The sequence below is a fragment of the Archocentrus centrarchus genome, chromosome 13 (assembly GCF_007364275.1).
Source record: "Archocentrus centrarchus isolate MPI-CPG fArcCen1 chromosome 13, fArcCen1, whole genome shotgun sequence".
In the NCBI taxonomy this organism is placed as follows: domain Eukaryota; kingdom Metazoa; phylum Chordata; class Actinopteri; order Cichliformes; family Cichlidae; genus Archocentrus; species Archocentrus centrarchus.
The window spans coordinates 31,588,276-31,614,644 of record NC_044358.1 but is presented as its reverse complement, the minus strand read 5'-3'; the positions used below and the strand labels follow the sequence as shown (position 1 = coordinate 31,614,644).

The window sequence follows — 26,369 nt, the reverse complement described above, 5'->3', positions numbered from 1 at the left end:
AGTTGGGTGAGAGTGGGCAGTACAAACACATTTGAGTTTACTTGATTAAATGTCACATGTCGATCCCCTTGAATGATGAGTGTGTGTATGATGTGACTCACCTCCGACGGGCAGTCTTGGGCTTCCTGTGACAAACTGCAAAAAGAGTCTCTGCTGCTCAGCATCAAAGCTGCTCAATACCTCAAACAGGAACCGAACTGCACGGCTGCAAAAACAGGATGAAATGATAATGAAGCCATATTTTACTGTAATCTAAAACTGTCAAAAATACGCCTCCACTTTGCAATGATGGTAAACTGGTGCAACTGACTGCACTGCGTTTACTGGAAACGAGAGTCAAAATATTTCCTGGAAGAGTCAGAAATGTGGAATTTTTGATTATCCTTTGCTACCACCAGCCAACTGTCAGTCATATTGTTAGCATAAATACTGAGGAATGCTGAAATTTACAATGACCCAAAACTCAGGGCCAGAGAAATTATTTTAAGATTGTATAAGTCTGGTATTTTGTTTCAGCTCTGGGTCTCACCTGTCGTGTGTGTATCCGTGGTCCGGTCGACAGCACTCCATCAGCGTCTTGACATCCCACGTCTCTGACTTACTGCCACACAGCAACTGGTCAAGCTAAATATTGAGCAAATAAAATCAGAAAGGAGGGAAAAATGCACACTATGAGGACAGGATTTATTTGACACATTTTCATCAATCATTCATTCCTAAAACGCTGACATATTAAAACAACAAGAAAGGCAGAAAACAAGAACTTTCTTACCTCTTCGGGGTAGAAATACTGCAGGTGATGTAAGGGGAAGACTGACTCAAACCCTTCCCTAAATGACTCAAATTGTCTGGACACGCCTTCATTTAGAGTCCAGTACACAACCAACTACAGGGACAGAAAGTAAAAGATTAAGAACAGTGACAAAAATGTATGAAAGTGGGAGCCCCCCCCCCCAAAAAAAACCCAAAACAACAAAAAAACAAAACAAAAACAAATACCCTGAGGTACTCCTCCAGGTTGTAGATGGTGACTGGGACATCTTTGCCGCCCTTTTTCAGCTCAATGTTTGGGAATCCTGGAAGGGTGAAGTCCAAACCCAGGTCCTCCACTGAGCAGCCGTTCATGTTCAGGCTCTCGAGAGCCTGCTGTAGAGTCTCTCTTGTCTAATGCAAACAAATGTGGACAAACTCGGCTTAGCAGAAAAAAGAGAAAGAACGGCTATGGGTATGACATGCAGCCTAAAAGAAAGAAACACTGTCATATGCACAATGGAGGTGAGAATTGTCAAGCTCTAAATGTGGAACAAATGCAGAGCCACAGCACAATACTCTGGTATAAATTCATTCAAGCTTTCTGCGCTCTACCTGTGATCGGTCTTGCTCCAGCCTCTTCTTCTGGCGGATAATATCCTCCAAGTGCTGGATGGACTTGGCAACACCAGGATCAATGTTCACTAGGTCATGGGAGCTTATAGTCATCTCATGTCGTAGCATCCACTTATAAAATGGCAGCCCCAAGGGCAGATCCAGCTAGAGAAGAGGAGTGAAGAAGAAAAAAAAAAAAAAACGGGTCAGGAAGTCAGCTGTAATGTGTAAATGTTACAGGCTACGCACACTAAATGGTGTGTAGGAGATGAAAATAGAGGCTTTACCAGTCTGAAATCCATAATGGCTTTGGCCATTAGCTTTCCTAAGAAACGGAACTTCATTTTGATTTTGGCTATGTGTGCTGGTTTGGTCGTCCTGCCGAAGGGAACAGCAAACAGTCCTCTGGAGCTGAACATGTACTTGGTTCCCTCTTGGTTCCCTGCAAAACAAGATGGTGGTCATGGAACGTTAATACATATAGTGTAACTTTATATACAGCGCAAACTGACAACTGATAATGCCAGAAAGTCACTCATTCAGGTCACTTGGATGAGTGACAAAATGTTTCTCTCAATGTCGAGATGAACAGAATCAACTATCTGGGATTTTCTTACCCAGATGATCGAGCGTGCATCAAGATGTGACACTGCATTAATTCAAATCGGTGACATCATCCCTCAAAATCCACATTTAAGCAATTTCACTAATGTCTGACTAATGAGATGAAGACTCACTAATGAGTTTCATATTAGCAGGCTCATGTCATTTAACAGCCCTTTTCATCACAGTCTGTGTGTTGGATCAGTTACAGGATATGAGGTGGTACCTTTAGGATTGGCCAGAGTGACCTCTTCGCCTCTCCAAAGACCAAGATCGGCCCGTTGAAGCTCCTGAGACACCAGAGCATAGAACTCCTGAGTGGGACCAAGACCTGTGCCCACCTGAAGGGAGAAGGGAAAAAAATTTAAACTTTGCTCCAATTCACTTTCAGAGTTTCAGTATCCGGAACGCATGAACTTAAATGTACCTCATTCTCATACTGAATCTCAAGCATTGCCCTGGAGCTGCCAAGATCCTGCATTACAGACTCTGCCTGTTTTAGGAGCTCGTCACGGTTTATCGTCCTCTGAAAACACAAGAGAAGTAATCATATGACTTATAGCAGCTACTGAGTTGCACCATCAGCAGGTTGCAGGATACAAAATGCGGATTCCAAGAGATGCAACAGTACAACACAACGTTTCAATGTGGTACACTGCACCTTTTTCCTGTCGAGACGTGGTGCAACTCTGCTGTCCTGAGAATCTGATTGGTTGATCTCAGGGTTTGTGTCCAGCAAGCGCTGCATTGCTCTATCACGGTCAAAGGCAGTTACATAGAACAACATCTGACGAGTGTCAAAGGGGAAGAAGAAGGGGCTGCAAAGAGAAAAAGAATTTCTGTGTTATAAACCATAGCATAACATGTGCAATGATGCTTTACACAAAAAAAAAAAAAAAAGATTAAAGATGGTATTTCCTATTCTCATTTCATTCAGCAGTGTGAAACTTACCAGGACTTTCCAAGCTCAATGAGCCAAGTGGGGATGTTTCCTGTCATGATGACCAGGGGGTCTTGTAGCTGACGGTTGGCTTTGGCTGTCAGTTTACTGTTAATGAACTCATTGGTAGGGATAATTTCCTTACACACAGCATTCTGTACAACAACAAAATAAATGATCAATGTTAATTTTTTATGTCATAAAACTATGAACAATTATAATGACCTATAGGCCTGTGAAAACACATTTTAAAGGGCACTATTTAGTAGTCTAAATACTAAAATGTAGTCGCGGACTCTAACCTTTCAAAGCAACATGCAACTTGGACAAAAACAAAGTGACCCACAGCAACTTCCTTATTGCCATAACCCTGTCCAAAGGAGACTTACATCATACAAGTAGAACCAGTATCTACTGATGGAGTGCAGGACCCTCAGCAGCAGGATGACCTCTAAAGAAGGGTCATCAAAAGTTATGGTCTCTGGTGGCTCCGAAGTGAGGTATGTCTCTAAGGGACTGATGACGCCGGGACATACACCATCTGGAAGCAATGGGAATAGTTTTAATCAAACTGTACACTTCTAGATTCATTAGAAACAGAACAAGGAGACCACTGATCTGCTCACTCACTTTTTGATTTCACAGCTAAACTTTGCTGAGCAGAGGAAAATTTAACATTTGGTGTCTAATTACAAGAATGTTGTATGTCTTGCCATATTTACATGCCAATGGCATCAGTATTTCAGAGCACTGGGTTTTAATCTAGCACAAAGCCTTACTCCTCAGACATCCAAAATTCTCACCATGCCACAGCTCATCCTGCTTCTTGGCATTGCGGGGTGAGGTTTTGGTGGGAGCAGTCTGGGCTCGTCCTCTCTTGCCACCCACAGCATCTTTGCTTCCATCCTCGTCCTCCCTCACAGGCTTATACCTGTGAAGATGGGGGGAAAGAAAAAAAAGCCCTGTGTTTGCGTGGGTTTTCTCCAGGTACTCTGGTTTCCTCCCACAGTCCAGAGACATGCAGTTAGTGAAGTTAATTGGTGACTCTAAATTGCTCTTAGGTGTGAATGTGAGTGTGAATGGTTGTGTCTTTTTTCTGCGACAGGCTGGCGACTTGGACATTAAAGACATCCATGTGCTTTGAGTACTGACGGTTTCATTTCTTTCCCTGTGACTCTAGAGCAGGTGTGGGCAACTCCAGGCCTCGAGGTCCTGCAGCTTTTAGATGTGTCCCTGATCCAACACACCTGAATCAAATGGCTGAATTACCTCCTCAGTATGCAGTCAAGTCCTCCAGAGTCCTGCTAATGACTTCTATATTTGACTCCGGTGTGTTGGATCAGGGACACAACTAAAACCTGCAGGACACCAGCCCTCGAGGCCTGGAGTTGCCCAACCCTGCTCTAGAGCAACTAGAACAGTACAGTCCAACAGTTTAAAATCTCTTAAAGGGTTTCTTATTTGATCATACTGGACATGAGATTCTTACATGTGCAGGTTTTGTATCCAGGTGACCATCGAAAGGAAAGCATATTTAGATAATGCTTCAAAATAAGTGCTCAAATAAATGTTCAGAGCAGTTATTACTTCAAAAATAAACTAATTAATTAATTACATTTAAAAAAACAAAACAAAAAAAACATACCATATTGTGTGCGTTTTGGTCCAGATGCCAGCTCGGCCAAGCGGGTTTGCCTCATCATCTGTTGACTCGCGTTCTTCTTCTGCCTGTAGACTGTACTGCCGTACAGCCTGGTATACAGTCATGTTGTATGGTAGCAGGTGGTCACCAATGTAGAACTGCAGTCTGTGACGTACACTGCCTGAATTCAGGAACTGTGCTGCCTGAGTAGTCAAGAAATTGCATATGGTGTATTTATTTAAAAAAAAAACAAACAAAAAAAAACAACCAAAAGATGGACATTTATAGAGGATTTTATATACAGGCACAAATATAACCCTTATTTGGCATGAATGGAATCACATACCAGAGATTCATCTATTTCATCATCTGAACCATCATCATCACTATCTTCATCTTCTTCCCTGATTCGGCCATATCCTGTAGAGACAAGATTTCAAATTTACAATGCAACCTAGCAATGAATTCTAGAGGGGGTGGGGTGGTGGTATAAAGAACTTTTGGTGACTTGGACAAGCAAATTTAGGACAGTGTTCTCAAGTGAGGTTGAGGCATAAGCCAGCATAAACATTCAGCAAATGTTTGTTTCTTCCTATGTGAACATACATTCATCTATAACTCTTCCTCTGTGAGCAGTCTCTCACCTCTGACAACCAGATACCGCTCAATGGCTTGCACCAGGGCCAGGGGGTCGATCTTCACAGGTCCGCCTTTCCACTGTTTAACATTAGTGCAATCCGGGTGTCTCTGCAGCTGACACTTGAGCTGATGTGTGTTAAAGAACTTGAGTGCCTGAGATCCTCTGGTAGGAGAGAGAGTATCATTCAGTTTTTAAGAAGTAAATTAAACACTTAAAATGTGTATAAATAGTTGGAAACAAAACATATGTAAAGCCACAGACCTGCTGCCATTGCCGTTGCCACTGGGGAAATCATGCACCTTGACAGGGAACTGCTCCATTTGGCTCAGACAGCTGTTCATCTTGTGCACCATGGCCAGGTAAGGTGCATTCTCAGCTGGGTCCAGGCGACCTAAGGGCTCCATTCCTGGAGGCTGAAAAACAAAGTACAGGAAATAAATAGGGGAAAATTCTTGAGAAATCAACAGACAGCAAACACAAAATAGGTTGCCAATGTGCAGTTTCCACCATCTTAGAGCAAACACATTTATGAAAATAAACAGTTTATTTTAAAAACTGATCACTGCAGAACTTTTAATCTTTGACAGTGTAAGCATCTTCTCAGCAATTTATGTTTTGATCGCTCACCGGACAGCCACCGAACACATGGAGGAACCTTTTAAGCCGCACGTCACGACTCAGCAAGTCTCTGTCTGTGTTGGCTGTCAGGTAGACCAACAGCTGCTTCACCAGCCCACTGTGCTGGATCTCAAAAGACGACACATCAGATTCTGACACGATACTGGAGATCTCCACTAGGCACTCCATACCACCGTCCACCTGGGAAATGCATCATATAAAATGTGTCAGTTATGGGGTGTAACGTTCAATACAGTTACTTTGTCACCAACAAATACAATTTCTATCTTCTTCTTGCATTACATATGGTAACTAGCTTTAAATGTGTTGGCAATTTTGTTTTAAAGATGTGTTGCTAATTGTTCAATAACATGCACTTTTTCCAGGCAATGTGGATGTTTTACCTGCAGGTTGAGCTGCTCAGTGGCTGTGCAAAGTCTCTGGAGGACATTCAGTGCAGGGTTGCTGCCATCCACATTTTCAGAGTTGAAGTAGCGCTCCACAAACTTACTTGCCTGTTCTTTGATCCAGGCCTTTATTTTGTCTCTACAATATGACAAAATAAATAACTCACTGATTAAATTCAAGGGTTTACATATTAGCTTGTCACTGATAACCTGACATTAAGTCATTAAAGTGATTTGGATGATAGAGGAGTAAAGACAAAGCAAAGCTGTCTTCATTAACTCATGACAGTACCTGTTATTTGAAATTGAGTCCTTGGGAGGGGCTCTTGCGAGACCACTCACTCCCGCTGTGCGTGAGGGCTCTGAGTTGGCATTGTTGGTCTGAGCACCCAGCTTCCCCCATGTCTTGGGATTGAGACTGGCTAGGAAGGATGATTTGGGTGACTGAGTACTGGTAGGGCTCTTAGCTGCAAGGAAGAACAAGAGAGTCGTCATCAAAGAATATAAATAAATATATTTGATTATTATATATTTAGATTGTTTGGGGTTCTTTGTTAAGAAAACAAATAAATCCACAAAGTGCAACTAAACAATTCAGTGTTCACAACTTAACTGCCTTTTTGCTCAACACTAGATATTAGCTGGCAGGTATTACTGAACATATGCATCAACAGTAATATTATATCTAAAACATATTAAAATAATTTGTCGATGTTGTGAGTTGTTTGCGTGCCTCAAAATGGATCTAGTGGACAACTTTAAGCATCAAACATATAAAGACAGTAACACTTACCCTGATTGTCTACTTTATCATCATCTCTTGGTGGTGAGTACTTGGGCCTTCTAGGCCCTCTTTTAGGTAGTCGTTTCCTTTTTAGGACATCACTTAACCGCCTATGTGGAGGAGAGTTAGTTAAGTTATTTATATAATGCTCTTGTGGTTGTAAAAAGGTTTGCTCATTCATTAAATAAAACTACTGATATACAGTCATGTGAAAAGAGTGTTTTCACAGGGCTCTAAGTAGCACCACCTTTAGCAGCTATAATTTTTTTTTTTTTTCAGTCTCTCAGATTATTGCGGAGGAATTTTGCCCCCCCCTCTTTTTACCACGTTACTTTATATTTCATTGAGGTTTGTGGGCATTCATTCATGCACAGCTCTCTGAAGGTCCCAACACAGCATTTCAGTCACATTGAGGTTTGGACTCTTTCAGCTATTCTGTTGTAGATTTGCTGCTGTGCTTGAGACCACTGTCCTGTTTAGATGTCAGACAGATGGCCCTACGTCTGACTCTAGAACACTTTGGTATAAAGAGGAGCTCACAGTCAATGACTACAAGGTGCCCAGGTCCTGTGGCTGTAAGCCCAAATCATCACCTGTCCACCACCATGCAAGACATTTAGTATTAGGTGTTTGTGCTGATATGCTTTCCACCAAACGTGGTGCTGTGCATTATGCCTGAACATCTCCACTTTGGTCTTGTCTGTTCAAAGGACATTAAACCACAATATTTCTGGAACATTCAGCTGCAGCTCTGCAAACCTAAGCTGTGCTGCCATGTTCTTTTTAGAGGCTTTCTCCTGATAACGCTGCCAAACAAGCCAATCTTGTTCAGGCTTTTTCTAATTGTACTGTCTTGAACCTAAAACACTGCAGAGTCTGAGATGTAGCTCTCAGGTTTTTTCTGCATTCTCTCTCAGCATCACAGTCTGACCTTGGGGTGAATTTGCTGGGATGTCCACTCCTGTGGAAGTAGCTTCTGAATGCTCCAGACCTGCAAACTGTCAAAACTTCTGCATTGACAGAGATGCTCAGACTTGCTGAGGACTGGTTAATCAAGTGCATTTAATTAGCAACACCTGGCTGCTACTTATCCTGAATAATGTCCAGTGAAAACTTTATTTCACATACCCTATAACGTATTGATCAATAGTAGCATCCATTAATAGCAGAAAATATATTCTGTAATCTGTTTAGGCTGAGAGAAAAGTGTTTTTATATCGTTTCCTTAGCTAGCCAAACCACAGTTAAATATGGCCTCAGACTCACCCTTGAGGGCTGAGGTCCAGTGAGTCGTCCATGCTGTGCTGGAAGCTGGGTGAGCCCAGGTCAGGAGCTGTATTATTAGCAGATGTGGTGGATGCAGTGCTGATGGTGGTAGTGCAGAGACTGGCAGTGCCACTAGGGCAAGCCTTTGGGGGACTAGTGACTAGAAAGCTCTCAGACTCTGCCAGATTCTTCACCTGGTGCATTACACCTTTAGAAAAAAACAAACAAACAAAAACACAAAAATGAATATTACAACAAAGCCTTCAAAGAAGCACAATACAGAGCTTCATGGCATTTAAGCATAGATCTGGGCTGACGACTGGGACTCAATTTAAATTTCAAGCAATGCAAGGAATAACACACCAGGAAATAAACCCAAAGGAAAACACCAGCATCAATACAACTTGCAGGAATAATACACTATTTCCAAACTGCAGCAAAATACTTGCCATGTCACTTATAGCAATACTTAGATTAGTAAAATTATGTTTTTAATCAATTAAGGCTAAATAAGGTTAAAAAAAAAAAAAAAAAAAGACTTATTATATGAATCCTAACATCTAAAGCTTTTACAATTTGCATGTACAAACATACTTTTAGCCATGACATTTTACAGACTGACACAAAAAGTGCCAGTTTAAAACGTGTTCAGAGCAAACTTGCTGAGCATTTTACAAAATGTTGTCTCAACTTTCTGGCGAGCAGACAGACATTCGAGTTCTCCGTGGGATCATACACTACCTTCTCTTCTGAAATAAACACTGAAGACATCTGGGAGCTTCTGCATGAGGATCTCAGCCATCTGCAGTGAACCCACTACAATCTTCAGGTCTTGGCTGGATAGCATGGAGGCAATGTGACTGTAGAAATAAACATATAAACACAAATAAATTTACTTTAAACTCCACTGGCAACATTAGTCCCTTCGTTTCTTTAAAATAATTCCGTTTTTAATTCCTTAGAAGTTAACCTACTCTAAGACCACCATCAGATCCTGTTTTAATGTCAGTACATGCTCTGTTACCTGGACACAGCATGGTTCCTCAGCACATCCTTCAGCAGCTCTGCATCAGCAAAGTAGATGATCCTGAGGATGGCTCTAAGGCACTTGTGTCTGACGGCAGGGCCAGCCGATGAGCTGTACACCTCATACAAGACCCCAAACAGAGTTTTGATAAAGCACTTTGCCAGTTCGGGGTCCTCCTTCATCAACTGGGCTCGTGCATCTTCTCGACGAACCTCCTGGTGACTGCCTGATGACGGACAGTGAACGGGTCACGTTTATTTCATCAAACATACATGCTCAGTATGTAAGTAATGATAACATATTGCAGATGTTTACAGTAGAGAAAAGTCATGGCATGTACCTTACTTTTATATTCGCCCCTTTGGTACCACAGAATATTTAATAATAAAAAAATATATATAAATAACTTGACAAAAATGGCCATCATTCTTCCTGTTACAGTTAAAGCTGGGTATGATCCCTGGGTCCCATTAAACACTAAACCAAGGTGAACATCAGGGGAGTACCTTACATGGAAGTTTAGCCGGATTTGGAGTGAATGCGTGTGTGAGTAAATGGGGGGGGGGGATGAAGCATGGCGGAGTACTTAATTGCTAAAGTTAAAATGCATGATGTAAACAGATCATTGTTTGGAGCAACTGTTTGGTCTGCACACTCATTTAGTCAATAAGAAACCAGAACGATGACCTTGCAGCTGTATGTTTAGACTTTGGTGGTTATGTGGCTTCACCAATCAGTCAAGGTGCAGTTTCCATTCATGTTTGTTGAGACTCTCACATGTTGAATGGGAGAATCCTTACACTAAAACATCAACAGTAGCCAAAGCACATCAGCTAATTCATGTGGTCAACGCAAATGTGTTCGTGAGGATTGCACATGGGTACGTGGTGACAGACAATCTGAAAATATACTGGCTCTACACATGGCTGGGACCAGTACAGAGACATAAAAATAAGTAAAATAAGAATGTCAGCATTAGACCTGCATCTGTTGGGCCGTGACTCAAGTAACGCTCTATAGCCCTGCAAGTCCATTCATTGCTGGTGATCACCAATTCCAGGGCAGCTGAAAATTCCCAGTGACTAAAATACATGCATGAAGGCAGACTATAGCAGGCCTCTCCCTGCTCCCTTTATGCCCAATGGAACGCCCGCACTTCGTTTTGCATATCCATTTTAAATGCTGGTAGAATTGCAACCAAATGAGAGCGCAATTCTTTTTGCATAGAAAACTGGAGGAGTTACACTTATATATCCTCCTGAGACCTCTGGCCTCTGTAGTGGTCACCAAAAAAAAACCACAGCAAACTGAAAGATTCATTTCCTCGGGTGTCAGAAGGATATCATGCATTCAACGTGTCCCAAGAGTGCCCTTTCCTTTCACTAATGGATTTGCAGAAATCAAGTAAAAAGCACACACAGCAAAAATATTATAATATAGATGCATGCGCTACATTGCTCTCATCAATTGGAATATATGCCACCACGTTGTCAACATGAGCCATCACGTGGTTTTCAGTCTACTTATCTGGTTCAGATTCTGCTAACAGTGGAGACAAACTTCATTGAAGGGATAGAGCTGTGTCATGAAATATTGTTCATTTTGAGTTAGAGAAAAGTAAAGAAAACATACAACCAAAAGAATTTTAGGCCAAATGGTATCATTATCACTCTCGAACTGAACACATCTAATACACCGTGCAACTGCTTTGGTGTGCAGTTTTAATGATGTTGAAGAGGAGGAAATTGAGGTCTCCTGCTCCAGTAAGGCACCCAGTACTCTGGAGGGAGGTAGAGGGAGGGGAAGGAGTTGGCCTCCAGCAAACAGAGGCAAGCGCTTGAGGTCAGAGAGACTCTCTGGTGATGTAGATCCCTGGAAAAGTGAAATGAGTCTGACAGCTTGTCCCATCCCCCACCACATTTCCTGCCCAAAGGAAGGCCAGTATACAGTCGCCTCTATCAGGATATGTGGACAATCCATCTCCATCTGAGCTGTTCAGGATGTACTTTGACCGGGGTGCCGTCATAACACTATTCCAACACAAACAAAAATGCGGCAAAAAATATTGCTGTGGGCAAAAATATTCAAATGAGTTGAGCTCACAGGGGCTGAAATGTATCCATACATTGGGATAACACTGTACATAGAGATTCTGAAGCTGCCAAAGGTCAGATTTTTAGCATGCCAGTTTAATCTTCCATGTGTCATATCATTCTGAGGTCATTCTATAGAGACGGGTTCCTCACCATCTCTTAGAACATGCATATGAGTGACCCTACAGAAGATGCCCTCAAAGACTGCAGAAAAGGTACAGACGATTATGACTGCACAGAATACACCCCCTGTATGACAGTTTACGTGTAGCCTGCAAAGCTGTCTATCACCCCCAGCAAAACCTGTCTGTAGATGAGTGCATGGTATAAACTGAAATCAGAACTGCCCTGAAGCAGTACACCAACAAAATCGAGGATAAAAATTTTTGTGCTTTCTAACACAGGCTACACTGCTGATGTCAACATATATACAAGATCTACTCTGGTAAATGGGGATGTCATTTGATGCCATGATCTCGCTTAAACGCACATCAACAAAACTACCTAGAATCTGGATATCACATTTATTGAGATAATTTTTATACCAGCCCAGCACTGTTCTGCCACCTTTATGACCTGGGGTTTGGAGCCCATGGGACATTTCAGGACACAAGACAAAAACCAAAGACAAAACATTCTCCACGAGGGACAATCAGGTGGATCAGGGAGCTCTCATTATCATCAAGTGGATGGACACGAGGGAGGCAAGTATATGCTCCACTCTCTACTCTGCTTTCTCAGGGGACAACGTAAAAAGAGTGCACAAGGTTGGTGGAAAACAGAGCCGTGCCATTGGCTGTGAAGAACTACAACCACTTTATATAAGAAGATGACCTGGCAGACCAGCTGATTGGCTCCTATTCCTCATGAAAACAGAGCAGTAAGTGGTATGTGACAGTGCTGCATCATTTTATTGACAATGCTGTAACAAACAGCCATTTACTCAGCACGGAGCTGTGTGGCAGACTGGAGCAGCAGCCAATGATGCACCAGGCCTTCCAGGAACAGTTGACAGCTGAGCTCTGTGGGGTGCCCTTCCGACCAGTCCCAGAGACCTATCAGCACATCTCTGCTGCAATTGTTGAGGGAGAAGCTGGCCCAAAAATAAAAAACAAAACACAACAAAAAATGCCAGACAGGGGACACAGGACGTTCAGGCTGTGAAGTGAACTGCTTCATGTGTGGGGCATGTAAAGTTCCTCGGTGTGTTATCGTGGACAGGAAATGTCACGGGGCCTATCCACTGCTATTACTGAAAAGTAATGTTTGACTTTGTATCTTTCTGTATATAAGCTCCTGGGACACTTAGAGCTTTGACTGCACTATTGTAAGTAGTTTATTTTGATGTACATGCTGTATTTATGCAAACTGTCATTGTTGCTACAGTTTATAAAACCAAGTATCTTAAAAATTAAGTTATGAACACACAAATTTTCTGTGGTTTGGAAAGGCTTTTGTGCAACTTTTTCATTTACAATTTTGAGGGATATAACTATGGCATTTCTATATCCACAAAAAACATGGGCTACAAGAAGATTTTCAATTCCTTTGTGGTTTATTACACTTTTTAGTCATTTATTTAGTTTGGGGTTCTAGACAGGGGTTGATCGCCTATGTGCCACACCATGCTGAGGTTGTCTTCCACCGGGCTGAGAATTTCACTGGTTTGCTATCGAAACTCTTCACCATCACTGCAATTAGCAAGCAGGTGTGCACCCAACGCTCTCCACCCCGTCGCCGATACCAGACCGATTTATCCCCCCCCCCCCCCCCCCCCCCCCCCCCCCCCCCCCCCCCCCCCCCCCCCCCCCCCTGGCTAGATCACTGTACTATAGTATTATTTCACTCTAATTTGCTATCTACCACTGAGTACAGCCAGTTTAATTCACAATGTGCATTCATGATCTCACAATGGTCCTGTACACACTTGATTTTGCAGGGCTACAGAAAGCAAAATGGCAACCAGTGTGAAACTGGGGGGAAAGTAGAGGAAAAAGAGAGCTCAAAAGGACAATTTTGGGCTTCCTATTAAACATAAAATCCCAGGCGCTGTGAGAGGCCTTGGAGAAAGAAGGAAAAAAAAAAAAAAAAAAAAAAAACTACAGTTCCCAGCAAAATGTCGACACCTCCTGTTGTCATAGTGGCTTGCATTAAAAATGTGATGGTTCATGCTAACAATGTGATGGACAGTCCAAGTTAGGAAGTGCTGTTAGCAGCTGATCGGATCGATGAAACACCTGGATTATAATGTTTTTGTTTGCTTTTCACGTGAGATCTGCAAACCGATTCGTGGAAGGCACTCTGGGAAATGTTGAATGGATGATATTTAAGTGTAACTCTTCTAGTTTATATGCAAAAAGAATAATTGCTCGATTGATCTAATGTTCACCATCACTGAATTAGCAAGTGGGCATGGCATTTAGTGTTTAGCATTAGCAAGCTAATGCTAAATAGCAGCAGTAGCTACACATTATAAGCTAATGCGTCCAGCATTGGTATGCAATAGCTGACTGGTAGTGCCATTCTTTTCAGTAACTGTTTGTGTAACAAGGTGCACTGAAACAAAAACACATTAAATGCCAGTGTAGCATACCAAACAGGCAAGGACAAATGCATGTATTGCTGGACCCCTAAAACACTGCACTGGCATTAACTGTCACTGTTAGAAATATAGCTGTGTGACTCCAAGCTGATTATAGCTGCCACCCTCAGAAGCAAAATAGAAAATAAACCTTTGCTCATCAGGTGCTGAGAGCTTATTTAGATTTTCAAAGGACCCCTCCTTTATGAGCCCGAAATGGGTCAACCCACTTCTTCCCATTTCATCCTCTAATAACATACACCCATCCTCACACATATCTAGTTTGCAAAGTGTAATACCTGTGTTTGGGTTAGCAAGAGGATTAGGCTTCCTCTGGATACCACGTGCTGTTCCTGTGTCTTCATTGATCTGCTGCATAGAGTTGAAGTCAATTGTGTATACGCGGCCCAGAGTTGACAAGCTGATCTCATCCTCCCCATTCTGGTGGGCTGTCTATAGAGCAGAACCACCACCAAATACACCCGGTATCAGTATGACAGATCCACACCCACACACAATCCTAACACACTAATCGGACAGCTGTCAGGTAACATTTTAAAAATGTTAATTCATTGTTCATCCTTTATTGATACTTTTAATAAATTTAAGAATCAATATTTCATCACTGATTAAATATACTACATAACATACTAATAACAGAGTAATGTCTACCTCAATGATGCGGCTGTCAATGCGGTTGTACGGATGCCAAAGTCCCCGGTCATCCCTCCACTGCCAGATTGCTCCCTCTGTTGTCTGGACACTGCCCTTCTTCAGCATCACATCAACTGCAAAGATGCCCTCTCTGGGCAAGCAGGGCATCAGCTCACTGAAAGGGAAAAATAGAGATTACAGAAAGGTACAAAACTATGTTAGACAAAGATGATCATCAAATGACAAGAAGACATGCACGTTTAGTAACACTCTCTTCTGTGATGTTATCTGGCAGTTGTAGCCAAAACAGAGAAAGTAAATCTGATTAACTGATTAATGTGGTAAAACAAGTTGGGGCCCATAGTTTTAATAAACTTCGCAGGAAACCAAGTAAAAACATTAAACAGGTGTCTGTATATCTGCTAGCCTTTCATTTTTGCCACACTATCCAGTGTGCTCACAGCAATACCATATTAGCGAGGTCAGTTCGTAGAGCTCCTGGGGGCTCCGGGGTACCAATTCAATCTGTTCCTGGCAGCTGCCATTTGACGCTCCACACAGGAGGAAACGCAGTGTCTCTGCTATGTCTAGTTAGAAGAAAAAGATAACACATACACATAACACACCACTAATTAAAGTAAATGAGTCAATGAAATGTGCACTGAATTAAAGAAAAAGTTTTGGTTGCAAATTTCTTTGTAAATGATTTACAAAGAACCACAGCACTGCAAACATTCACAAAAAATACACAAAGTACATGTTTATTGTCACAACTGTTAGCTGTGTTAGCAAATAACACTGCATAAGGTCTCAACGTGAGCAACTTCACAGCAGTTAAAAGGGTCTGCTTTACTATTCAGGCTGGGGTAGCTGTTATTAGGACTACTATGACAGGCAATACAAAAAAAAAAAAAAAAAAGATTAAAATCCCAAAAGTACATTTCTGATCATTTAAAATTTAACCCTTATTTTAAAATCTAAGACAGAATAGGATTTATATCCCTTGCTAGTGTAAAAAACTTTGAGGGAATAAAAATGGACTGCATCTACTAGCAACTTTTAAATCTAAGAGAATTCTCTGTCTCATGAAGTAAATACAGAATAAAATCAAAAAGGAAAAAAAATATTGTCAGAGGGTCTGAGTACTGTGTGACTTACTGGGGTGTGAGCAAAGGTTACTCACTCTGTTTCATAAGCTGCACTGCCAGGCATGGACAGTTGGAGCACATAAGTGAAAACATGCGCACAACCATGATGAACATCCCCGAGCTGAGCACAGGAGGAGTCACTACCAACAGTTGCTGAATGTTTGTCAATAGGTCCCTGGATGCCACCTCCTGCAACAGATTCTGTTGATTCAAACAAATACACATAAAGGCATGTTAGCTGGCCAGGTGGATTGAAATATATTAACAGCAAGAAACAACTGAAGCCAAGCATTGTCTTAATTCTAGAAACAGACTGAGATACAGACCTCCTCATGCTGAAAGTTGTCCACCAGTCTGGCAAAACAGAGACAAGTACTTTCGACTGACTTCTTATCCTGAAAAAAGGCAAGTGAATAAACTGAGGGTAAGTAACAGATTTATAACATTCAAGTAAATAAATTACCTCACTGCTTGACCCAAACCCCAGGTGTAATATACTGTTGTTGCATGCACTAGTTTATTGTCCTACATAAGAAAATTGTACCTGGTGAGTTAGTCTCTGAGTCAACAGTGGCAGAGAATCAGCAACAAAGTGGAACTCATCTGGAGTAATGCTCTGGCAGCAGTTGGCTGCAATAGCCAAGGCATTCCTCTGAGCATTAATGCTAAAGAACTCCAGGTACAGGAGGCAGTCAGCAAGCCCACCCTGTAAGGGATGACATGTGAACATTATTATGAATAAATGTGGCTAGCAGAGAGAGGACAAATTAAGTGCACAATGAAAAAACTGTAGCACGTACAGCCTGCAAAATGGCTTTGCTGTGTCGCCTTGACAACATCTCCAAGGCAGTCAGGGCCTGCTCTGCTACGTCAATGAACTGAATCACCTGAAGCTGCAGACGAGAAAGTCGAACAATCCATTAGCATACGAGAAGGTCGCCGTTATGAATTAACAAGTGATTATGGCCAGAAAGTGCAATGCTTTACCTTCTCCAGGAAGACGGGAATGGCATCGACCACCACAGCAGAAGATCGAGGGAGTGCCTCCATCATGTAAGTGAGTGCACGCGAGGCATGGTTCATCTGTGTGCACAGATCAAAGCCGTGAATATAATCAGCTGCATGACAACAAAGCCCCAAAAAAAGTGTTATATTTACAGCAAGAAAAGTTTGCCATACTCACAATATCAAAGTTATGCTCCATTTGTAACAGTGTAATCTGTGAAAGAATATTGAGTGTGTGAGTTACATGGAATTAAATATCAAACGTGCAAAAAAATTAAATAAACTGATTTTCTATTAAACAAATATTTATATTACACAAATAAGTGCGGGAACTATTTTTTTCACAGCAAATTAATGATCAGGCGAGGTACAGCTTCAAAAAACTGGAAAGGGGACTGTGCGGTACAGAAGGGTAAACAGTCAAACAGAATACGACTTACCAAAGCGGGCACCACACTTTTGACAGGAAATCCACCAAGTGTTTCCTCATTGCCCATCACCAGCAGCTGGCACATTTCTATTGCGGCTTGGAGCTGCTGAGACTCGTCACCTGTGGCCTGAAGGCCTTGCAGCAGCTGCTGAGCCTTGGAACCTGAAAACAGGGGTGGGATTTTTAAAAAAATTTTTAATGAAACATTTGGAGCCTAACAAGACCGCTAATTTCAGTGTCAGGAGACATTACTTACTGGCTCCACTGCCTATGGTCCTGTGAAATAGTTGTGACATGCGGGGTCCCAGGGGCCCAAAAAGATGTGGGGGGAGACCTCTGGCCTCCAGTAGAGCTTAAGGACAAAAAACAGCAAGTTTTATATATTAAAGGTCGAATCCTTTTGGCTGTGATCATATGAGAAATATCGAAGGTTTTTGTTTTTTTCCTCAAACATACCTTGAAGCCTTCCCATTTCAGAATCATCAGACTCACTCTCTCCAGAGGTGGTCATGCCCACTGCTCCAGCAACTGAGCTTGAAGCTGGAAATAAAACAGTAAAAACTAAAAGTTTTAAAAACAGTTATCAAATTATCATTTGTACTCTTTCATTCCCAGATAAATGAATATAAATTTGATTCAACTTCCCATTAAATTTAGCAAATCAAAGAATTAAGGGATGTTTTCAAACTGCAGCATGAATTATTACTTAATACACGATATTGCCAAAAGTATTCGCTCATTTGCCTTCACATGTATATGAACTTGAGTGACATCCCATTCTTAATCCATACGGTTTAATAAGATGTTGGCCGATCCTTTGCAACTATAAGCTTCAACTCTGAAGGCTTTCCACAATGAGTTTATGAGTGTATTTATGGGAATTTCAGTCATTCTCCTGGCAACCACCAAACCCAGACTCATTGATCAGACTGCCAGACAGAGAAACGTGATTCATCACTCCAGAGAACACGTCTCCGCTGCTCTAGAGACCAGTCGCTTTACACCACTGCATCTGACGCTTTGCATTGTATTGGTGATGTAAGGCTTGGACGCAGCTGCTCGGCCATGGAAACCCATTCCATCAAGCTCTCCAAGCACTGTTCGAGATAATCTGAAGGGCACATGAAGTTTGGAGGTCTGTAGCGATTGACTCTGCAAAAAGGCGACCTCTGTTTACTATGCACCTCAGCATCTGCTGACCCTACTGTGATTTTACGTGGCCTACCAGTCTGTGGCTGAGTTGCTGTTGTTTCCAGTCACTTCCACTTTGTTGTAATACCACCAACTGTTAACTGTGGAATATTTAGTAGCGAGGAAATTTCACAACTGGACAGGTAGCATCCTATCATGGTACCACACTGGAATTCTCTGAGCTCCAGAGAGCGACCCATTCTTTCACAAATGTTTGTAGAACCAGTTTGCATGCCTAGGTGCTTGGGTTTATACACCTGTGGCCATGAAAGTGATTGGAACACCCAAATTCAATGATTTGGATGGGTAAGTGAATACCTTTGTCAATATAGTGTATGTTAAAGACATGGTAAGTATACATTTGTGTTATTTAGTCAGACTTTTCCCGTCTGTAATTATGACTTGGAGAAAGATCAGATCAGAAATCTCAGTAATTCACTAACTTCTTTTTGCAACTTAAAAATTTTTTTTAGTGCATATTCATCTAGACTGTCTTTAAGACCACAGTAGAGTAGCCAGCCTAACCCAAAGAACCTAGGTCTAGAGCTCCAGTCCAACATTCACAGCTCATCTCCAAAATTTCAGTTATTGTTGGTTGAAATAAATAATCTTAATTTGTCGGCAGAGGTACCTGAAGCCCCTTGTGATGCTTCATCAGTGCGAGCGGCTGATGAGTTGGCCCCATCTTGGTTGTTGTCGGAGTCGGCCATTTTCTCCTGTCGGCGAGCGTCGGCTGCCCCGCGCTTGCCCAGGCCTGAGCCCCGCCGACTGTTACGTACAAACAGACTGTTATTATTATACTTTCATACTGTCAAACTGCAATGCATTCTCATTGCATGCATGAATACACATGAATACGCAGCAATAGTTTCCTTGGCTAGTGATTATACTACTGTAAATTTGGGTTATGCAAAAGCAGGAGAATATAAACTGAAATGGAGACATCCATATCCCATTTCTGCCATTTTAGCAAATGCACATTAGAAGTTTTCAACATTTGACAGGCATACTGTCAACCATGTACATTATGCAGGGTTGTTGTACCACCTCATGTTGCAGAGGATGGTAAAACCTGCACAGCATAAGCCAATTGGTGTTAGTAGTTCTGTCCTATAAACACAATAAAATCCCAGATTGTACCTTCCTTCTGTGATGGATGCAGTTTTTTCCAAAATGCCCATCTGTAGTCCTAAACATTTGTTATTTAAAGGTCACCCTTTGTACAGATAATATTGAGCTGCTAACCTATTCAGCCTAAATGAATCATAAAACATAAAAAGTATTTGGACAAAATAGTTTCAACCTTCTTTTTTTTTTTTTTTTCTTTTCTTTTTTTTTTTTAAACTGAAATTGTAACAACAGACTTTGAGTAGTTTTTTTTTCGGTTTTGATGAGAAGTGGCTTCACATCCAGTTCAGTCTGGGTGGAGCTCTGCTACTGACAGACACTGGAGCTGATGAAGTGTGTGCCTTAAAATAAAATATCATTAGACCAAGCAGATTTAAACATGGCAACTGAGACAATGTTTGAGCTCAGAGTGTAAAAGACAAACATGGGCGTAGCATCCTAAAATAGGCAAGTGATCTTAAAGTTTTTGGATGAGATGCGTGAGGTAGAAGGAGAATAGGCCCAGACTAGCAGATGCTTTCCAACGTAAAGCCTGTTCTGCAATGTCAACTACGTTGCCTGCTGGCCCCTTGCCTCCATGAAAGTTCTGCAGGTGCTGACAGCCAACAAGAGGGCCAAGTGGCACAATTCTTAGGGTGCCTCTGGAGATTTGCATGGAGAGCTCTGGAGAACTGAAGCCATCAACCAACCAGCACCTCACCAAAATGAGCCAGGTGTGAGACCCTCAGAGACAAAGGCACCTGCAGGCAACAGCTAATGATCTCTCCACAGGAAACCTTTGTAGACTTTGACTTCTAGACAGATCTTCCTGACCAAAGGCTCTCTTTCCACCATTCAGTCTTAAAATGAACTAAACTGAGAGTTTGGGCTTTTAGGGAAAATGTGAAAGTGCCTTGTTACAAAGGGGTGCCCTTGAATTTTTTTTTTTTTTTTTGGATCTTTTTTAATCCAAAGAAAGAAAAAAGGTGAAAGTAAAAACTCTGAATGCAATTAATATTTTATCTTACACAACACATACTAGGAGATTGATGTTAATTTTGAGTATACCTTCAGTGATATCCACCACCATCGATGACCCCAAAAGTAAACAACCGTAAACTACATGCATTTTTTTTTTTTTTTTTTTAAACTACAATCTACACCAAACTGTGACCATGTTGTGTACCTGGTGCTGGCACAGGAGCCCGTGGTCTTCTGGCGTGTGCTCCGCCGAAAGCTGGGGAGCTCTGCTGGAGGAGACTCGCTACGCTTCTTAGTGGATTTCCTCAAACCTAAAATAGAAAACAGTGATAACTTGGACTGGGCCTCATCAGCGGTATCAAATTCTTTCAACTTGAAACATCTTCTACAGAATATTAATCAAAAAAAAAAAAAATCAATGCAATTAATTATTCAATAATACAACATTTTCAAGTAGTTTTGGCTGTGGAAATGGCAAAACATGCCACCATATTATGTTTTTGGTCACAGATCTGTGAAAAATCATGGTTAATATCTAAGAGCAAAGACTGATGCTAAAGTAAAGGGTCTGGTGTTGCCCGTTTAGAGCCCTGTGCCACAGACCAGTGAGTATTAATAGTAACAACTATGGCGCTATGACAAGACAACCTTCATGCTAGGTCTGTGACTCATAATTTAATAGCATAAAAATAAACATTAACAAAGCATCAAGACCAAATGAACTAAATATATAAACAAAAAAGTAACTTTTAGACTTCATTTGACCTCGTCATGTCCCACTTGCTACTGATTTACAACTTGTCAAACAGCAATCCCTCACACACATTTGAGCAAGTCTTCCAAACACGCACTAAAGGCACATACTTTTCCTATTAAACTGGCTGCTGTAATATGACTAATTTAATATGATCAAAATGTTCTTCTACAGTGAAAACCATACAGAATTACATGCAGCAGCATTGTACATGCTTACTCACCATTACAACATAAAGTAATAGAATCTGTGTTAAAAAGGCAGAGGCGATCAGATATGGATATGACAGAAGAGAGGAAGCACTTTCCTTCTGACAGAAGCAGCTCATGAGTCCTTCCCTGCCCTCAAACATAACTCTAGTCAGCTGGTGGGCCAACACACCAAAGCCTACGAAGGAGGGGTCTCTCCATTTGGGCCAGGGCCCGTGGAACAGAGCCCACTTCAGTTACTATCCTTTCACCCACCTAGAACAGACTAACCCCACACTGACCCCTCTGAGCTCACACTCACTTCACCATATATATCAGATTTTCACTGTAATATATTTGTGTAAATGGTCTGTACAGTCTATCAGAGAAGCTGGGTACTAGAGCCAAAGTCCTTCCAGAACCAACTCTGTGGACATTTTGACAAGACCACCAGAGAGTTAATGGGCAGTTAATTAAAAATCAGAAAATTTTGGTGGTCACCGGACACAAACACTCATTAAATAGAATCACCAGCCAAATCTTACTTAAGCTGTACTTCTACTAAACATGCGAAATAGGGTTGTCATGACACAGGAATTTTAAAAAATCGATGCCAATAACAAAGAAAATACTCGATACTATTTTTGGTGACATAGGGCAAAAAAAAAAAAAAAAAAAAAAAAAAAATTACGTTGTCCGCCAAAAAATAAATAAATAAATTTTAAAAAATGCAGAAACATAACTGTGAGGCAGGGTTCTAGTAAGAGGTTGAGAATTTCACCAGTTTGCAATCAGAACTCTTCGCTATCACTGCAATTAGCAAGCGGGCACGCACCCCGCGCACTCCACCCCATCACTGATAACAGACTGATATTTTTTCTCTGGCTAGATTGCTACCTACCTACCTACCTACCTACCTACCTCGCTTCCTATTAAATATAAAATCCCAGGAGCTGTGAGGCCTTGGAGAAAAAAAAACAAAACACAAAACAAAAACAAAAAAAAACCAAACTACAGTTCCCAGCAAAAATGATGTCACTTCCTGCTGCCGTAGTTAGTGGCTTGCACTAAAAACATGATAGTGTGAGCAGCTAATCATTTTGATAAAACACCTGGATTATAATGTTTCTGTTGTGTATGCTTTTTACGCGATTTCTGCAAACCCATTAGTGGAAGGAAACTCTGGGACACACTGAAGTAATGATATGCAAGTGTAACTCTTCTGGTTTATATGCAAAAAGAATTATCAATTTAACTGTTCACCATCACTCACTTAGGAAGGGGGCCCAGCATTTAGCATTTAACACTGGCATGCTAATTAACAACAGTGGTAGGGCAGGGTATACAGTTTTACTAATGTTTATGCGCATTGCCGCCATTTTGGATTATAAAAGTCAGGGTTGAAGCAGGGTTCCAAGCGGTTGATTCTGACTTCCCACTTCAAATAAAACATAGCATTAATAATAGGTTAAGAGATGGCTAATGTGGCTATTAGATAAAGGTACAGTCTGCTGCTCCTGTATTTCCCTAAGGGCTTGCCACAGTGGATGTATCCACATGCTTGATCTGGCACAGATTTTAAGCCGGATGCCATTCCTGATGCAAACCCTCCCATTTATCTGGGCTTGTGACTCCCCGAATCTTGGTTTGATAGGATAATTACTAGTAGTTAAAAGGCTAATGTTAACATGTCCGCTACCCAGGTTAATATTTATGATAGCTGTTTAATACTTCAGTGCTATTAAAACAGCAACTAACCTCTAGAAATTCTTCCTAAAATGTTGTTCTGTTGTTGTGATCATCAACTGTGCCAGCTGCTAATGAGGGGAAGAGCTGCCTGCCTGTGTGAAGTGCTGTTGTGTGTCAACTGGAGGTGGCGAAGACAGCACTGTTGGTATCGATACTGTTGCAAATTAGTAAGTTTTTGTTTTCGATTAGTTTCTGATTATTGTTTTGTTGCCAAACCTAACCCACAAAATTAAAACTGGCTAATTTTAAAGCGTACGGTGAACGAGAGCACTGAGCAAATTTCATGCCAATTCATGTTGTGGATACAGTAAGAAAAGAAAAGTTAAAAAAAAAAAGAAAAGAATTACACTTGCCTCTTTACTAAAATAACTAGAGAGAAACGACTCTCACAGTATAGCTGAAACTGTCATAAACCTCTACTATGCAGATGCAGAGGTGGAATAATGCTACTGACTTGCTCTTTGGGGGTAGGGGCAGGAAAACTGCCATCTTCTTTGTTACACTCCATAGTTTGTAAAAAACAAAAAAAAACAAACAAACATCTTGTTTTCTTGTTTTGTTTTTAAATAGAGGGATAAATAGACTTATGTCTGGTTTTGGTTTCCAATGGATATTTAGAAATGCTATTTATATTCTTAGCCTACCAGAGAAAACTGAAAAACTGTAAACATCTCCTTTCAAATAACATTTTAGCTTATAACATCATAATGTTAATTACCATGGCCTCAAAAACTGCAGCAGGTGTAGCAATTAGCTAGCCTCTGCTCTGCTACTGTCTGCCGCAGTAAACAGAAAAACAAGAACTGCTTAAGATCCCACACAATTAGAAGAAAATATGCAATGCTAACCTGACAACCTGGCTACTAGTGTGATCCCACAAAAGCTGAAAAACATCTCCAGTTTGCTACCAACCAACTTTAGTATTACTGTACTCAAACTCAAAATCTCTGCATTCACAGTATTGTGCAGAGCAGGACCTGACTTTAGAGTCACAGGAGTCATGATCTAAACCATGTTGCAAAAAAAAAAATCTTGTTTACTGCTGAGTGAGTCTACCATACCTGTAAAAATCACTACGACCAGCCGTATTTATACATCTCCAGTATCACGGTAACGGTACTTACATCTGAAATATGCAGTCCACACTCACCATATGTAAACTAGACATGCTAGTGAAAACACACACTTTATTTTACACAGTGTGTTACAGTCACCAACTGTACTCACAAATGATAAATATGTGGGTTACAGTAATGTCTGCATACGTTGCTAGTGGTCAGCAATGTTGCAGGCACTTATGCTTGTACAGGTGCATTATGTGTTAATTACCATTAACTGTTGAGCAGGAAATTTACACCGTAACCTGACGTGCACCTCCAGATAAATGTAACTACATGTCGGGGCAACACAGCCCGCAATAATCATGATTGGCCTTTTCAGCACCCTCGGCTCCTTCCGTACATTTCCAGCTACTTTTACGGTGCAGTTTTTTAATTTATCAGTGAGAATAACAATCATCTCAATAAAAGGAATAATAATCATAGCATCAATATAAGGACTCACAAATACCAGCAAATTCCTGGAGGGAGATTGCTGAAACTATCGGAATGGACATGAGGGAATGAACAAAGTATTGGAAAAACTAGAGGGACAAGTATGTTTGGAAAAAAACAAAACAAAAAAAAAACCAAAACTGGCCACTGATGCTACTTTTTCACCACCGAGGAGCCGGTGCTTGTGCCAGCGCTAGTGTCGGTTTCAGTGAACCGGCGAAATGCTTAAGAAGGAGCGTGTGTTTCCATCGCGTTTCTGTGAACTGCTCCTTTACATATGAGTGTGGGCGGGTCCTCGTCTGGACACGGAAGCCAAAGAGCGCAAACGTGGGAGAACACGCTTCCCTTTCTTGTGCTGCGAACACATTTTACAGTCCAAACAAAAATACTGCAGCACCTGTGTGCAGCACAGAGGTAAACGGACAGCGATTACAAGCAAGACGACAAGTACGCACTTTGCGTCCTTTTATCTGTGATATGAACTGATACAAATCAGCAAGTTCAGCCTTAGGGCCCAACCTAATTCACAGCCATGAAAAATCACTTTGCTTTTCTCATGTAATATACATGTAATATGGTAGAAAACTTTATGTTGAGACGGCAGAGTCATGCCCTTCTGCCGCTTTCGTCACGCGTTCTTGGTTTGAGACCAGCTAGCTTGCAGGGCCCGAGTTGAACCTATTTTTCAGCCAAGCACCGAGTGCGTTCGCGGTGGAAAAAACACTGAACGGTTCAAATACTGGCACTGGCACCCCGTCAGTGGAAAAGCGGCCTAAGAGCAAGTATCCAGGAGGGAAAAAAGTCCCAGCATTTTATTTGTTTCTGTCAGCCGCACCACATGTAAAATACCGGGACGTGTATATGGGTATTTCTGTAACACCTGGTAACTATGTTCATCACTTGGACGAAGAGATAAGTTACGCCTACACCTTTAGCGGAAATAGAAGTAACAGCCGAGGGCAAAGACACAGCACCACCTTCATTGCCATCAGTACTGCACAGCTACATAATTCATCATCATCATTCAAGATGTAGTAAGAGTGGGAAAGGTTTATAGGAGTGTGGGAAGGGGTTATACAGCCTTAAAAAATATATAAATAATAAAATCAATGTATAAAAAAATAACACCGCTACATCGTGGATTTTCACCTATCGTGGGGATCTCTGGAACGTAACCCCAGCGATAGGTGAGGGATCACTGTGGTATTTATTTTCAAAAGATTGTATAAGTGCAGTAGATTTCAAGGTATTTACTGTTCTTTAAGTGAAATAAATGCTTACAAAGTCAATGAGTAATCATGTTAAATTGCGATTTCAATATTGACCAAAATAATTGTGAATAGGATTTTTTCCATAATCGAGCAGCCCTAATCTCATCTGTATGCTTTACCTCTGATATGCTAGAATATGCCGAATCTGAAAAGCAATTACAACAAATACATCCATTCTCAGCAGTTCAGAATGAGGATTTGTATCTGATTATATGACACTGCTTGGATCACAGGTCCATGACACTTAACCCCAGGGATATAACCTCAATTCAAATATTAAAGACCAAAATGCTGAAACAAGCCAAATTAAAACCCTATTTACAGTTTAAGTTCAATGAAAATAAAAAAAATAAAATGGAAACTCAAAATAAA

At 41.3% G+C, this 26,369-nt stretch overlaps 1 protein-coding gene across 10 annotated transcripts in view; it reads right to left on the bottom strand.

The window, feature by feature from the left end:
- The window catches only part of trip12 (thyroid hormone receptor interactor 12), a 49,211-nt gene that overhangs the window by 1,559 nt on the left and 21,283 nt on the right, over positions 1-26,369 (bottom strand). For 9 of the 10 annotated variants that reach the window (XM_030744627.1, XM_030744629.1, XM_030744626.1 and 6 more), the window contains 37 exons: positions 20,688-20,793; positions 19,026-19,162; positions 17,660-17,743; positions 17,460-17,555; positions 17,214-17,365; positions 16,952-16,987; positions 16,756-16,851; positions 16,569-16,661; positions 16,313-16,474; positions 16,095-16,163; positions 15,804-15,969; positions 15,090-15,207; positions 14,639-14,795; positions 14,266-14,419; positions 9,290-9,518; positions 9,007-9,125; positions 8,266-8,473; positions 7,009-7,109; positions 6,508-6,682; positions 6,213-6,354; positions 5,818-6,009; positions 5,452-5,603; positions 5,195-5,352; positions 4,897-4,970; positions 4,554-4,753; positions 3,712-3,839; positions 3,298-3,449; positions 2,921-3,063; positions 2,630-2,786; positions 2,396-2,494; positions 2,195-2,309; positions 1,653-1,807; positions 1,366-1,530; positions 1,000-1,164; positions 773-886; positions 530-624; positions 102-205 (listed from right to left, as the gene is read on the bottom strand). In XM_030744627.1, the coding sequence (XP_030600487.1) occupies positions 102-205; positions 530-624; positions 773-886; positions 1,000-1,164; positions 1,366-1,530; positions 1,653-1,807; positions 2,195-2,309; positions 2,396-2,494; positions 2,630-2,786; positions 2,921-3,063; positions 3,298-3,449; positions 3,712-3,839; positions 4,554-4,753; positions 4,897-4,970; positions 5,195-5,352; positions 5,452-5,603; positions 5,818-6,009; positions 6,213-6,354; positions 6,508-6,682; positions 7,009-7,109; positions 8,266-8,473; positions 9,007-9,125; positions 9,290-9,518; positions 14,266-14,419; positions 14,639-14,795; positions 15,090-15,207; positions 15,804-15,969; positions 16,095-16,163; positions 16,313-16,474; positions 16,569-16,661; positions 16,756-16,851; positions 16,952-16,987; positions 17,214-17,365; positions 17,460-17,555; positions 17,660-17,743; positions 19,026-19,162; positions 20,688-20,793 (4,968 nt within the window). Of the gene's footprint in view, positions 1-101; positions 206-529; positions 625-772; positions 887-999; positions 1,165-1,365; positions 1,531-1,652; positions 1,808-2,194; positions 2,310-2,395; positions 2,495-2,629; positions 2,787-2,920; positions 3,064-3,297; positions 3,450-3,711; positions 3,840-4,553; positions 4,754-4,896; positions 4,971-5,194; positions 5,353-5,451; positions 5,604-5,817; positions 6,010-6,212; positions 6,355-6,507; positions 6,683-7,008; positions 7,110-8,265; positions 8,474-9,006; positions 9,126-9,289; positions 9,519-12,356; positions 12,479-14,265; positions 14,420-14,638; positions 14,796-15,089; positions 15,208-15,803; positions 15,970-16,094; positions 16,164-16,312; positions 16,475-16,568; positions 16,662-16,755; positions 16,852-16,951; positions 16,988-17,213; positions 17,366-17,459; positions 17,556-17,659; positions 17,744-19,025; positions 19,163-20,687; positions 20,794-26,369 lie in introns of those variants that run through there. The other variant, XM_030744635.1, reaches the window with a different exon arrangement.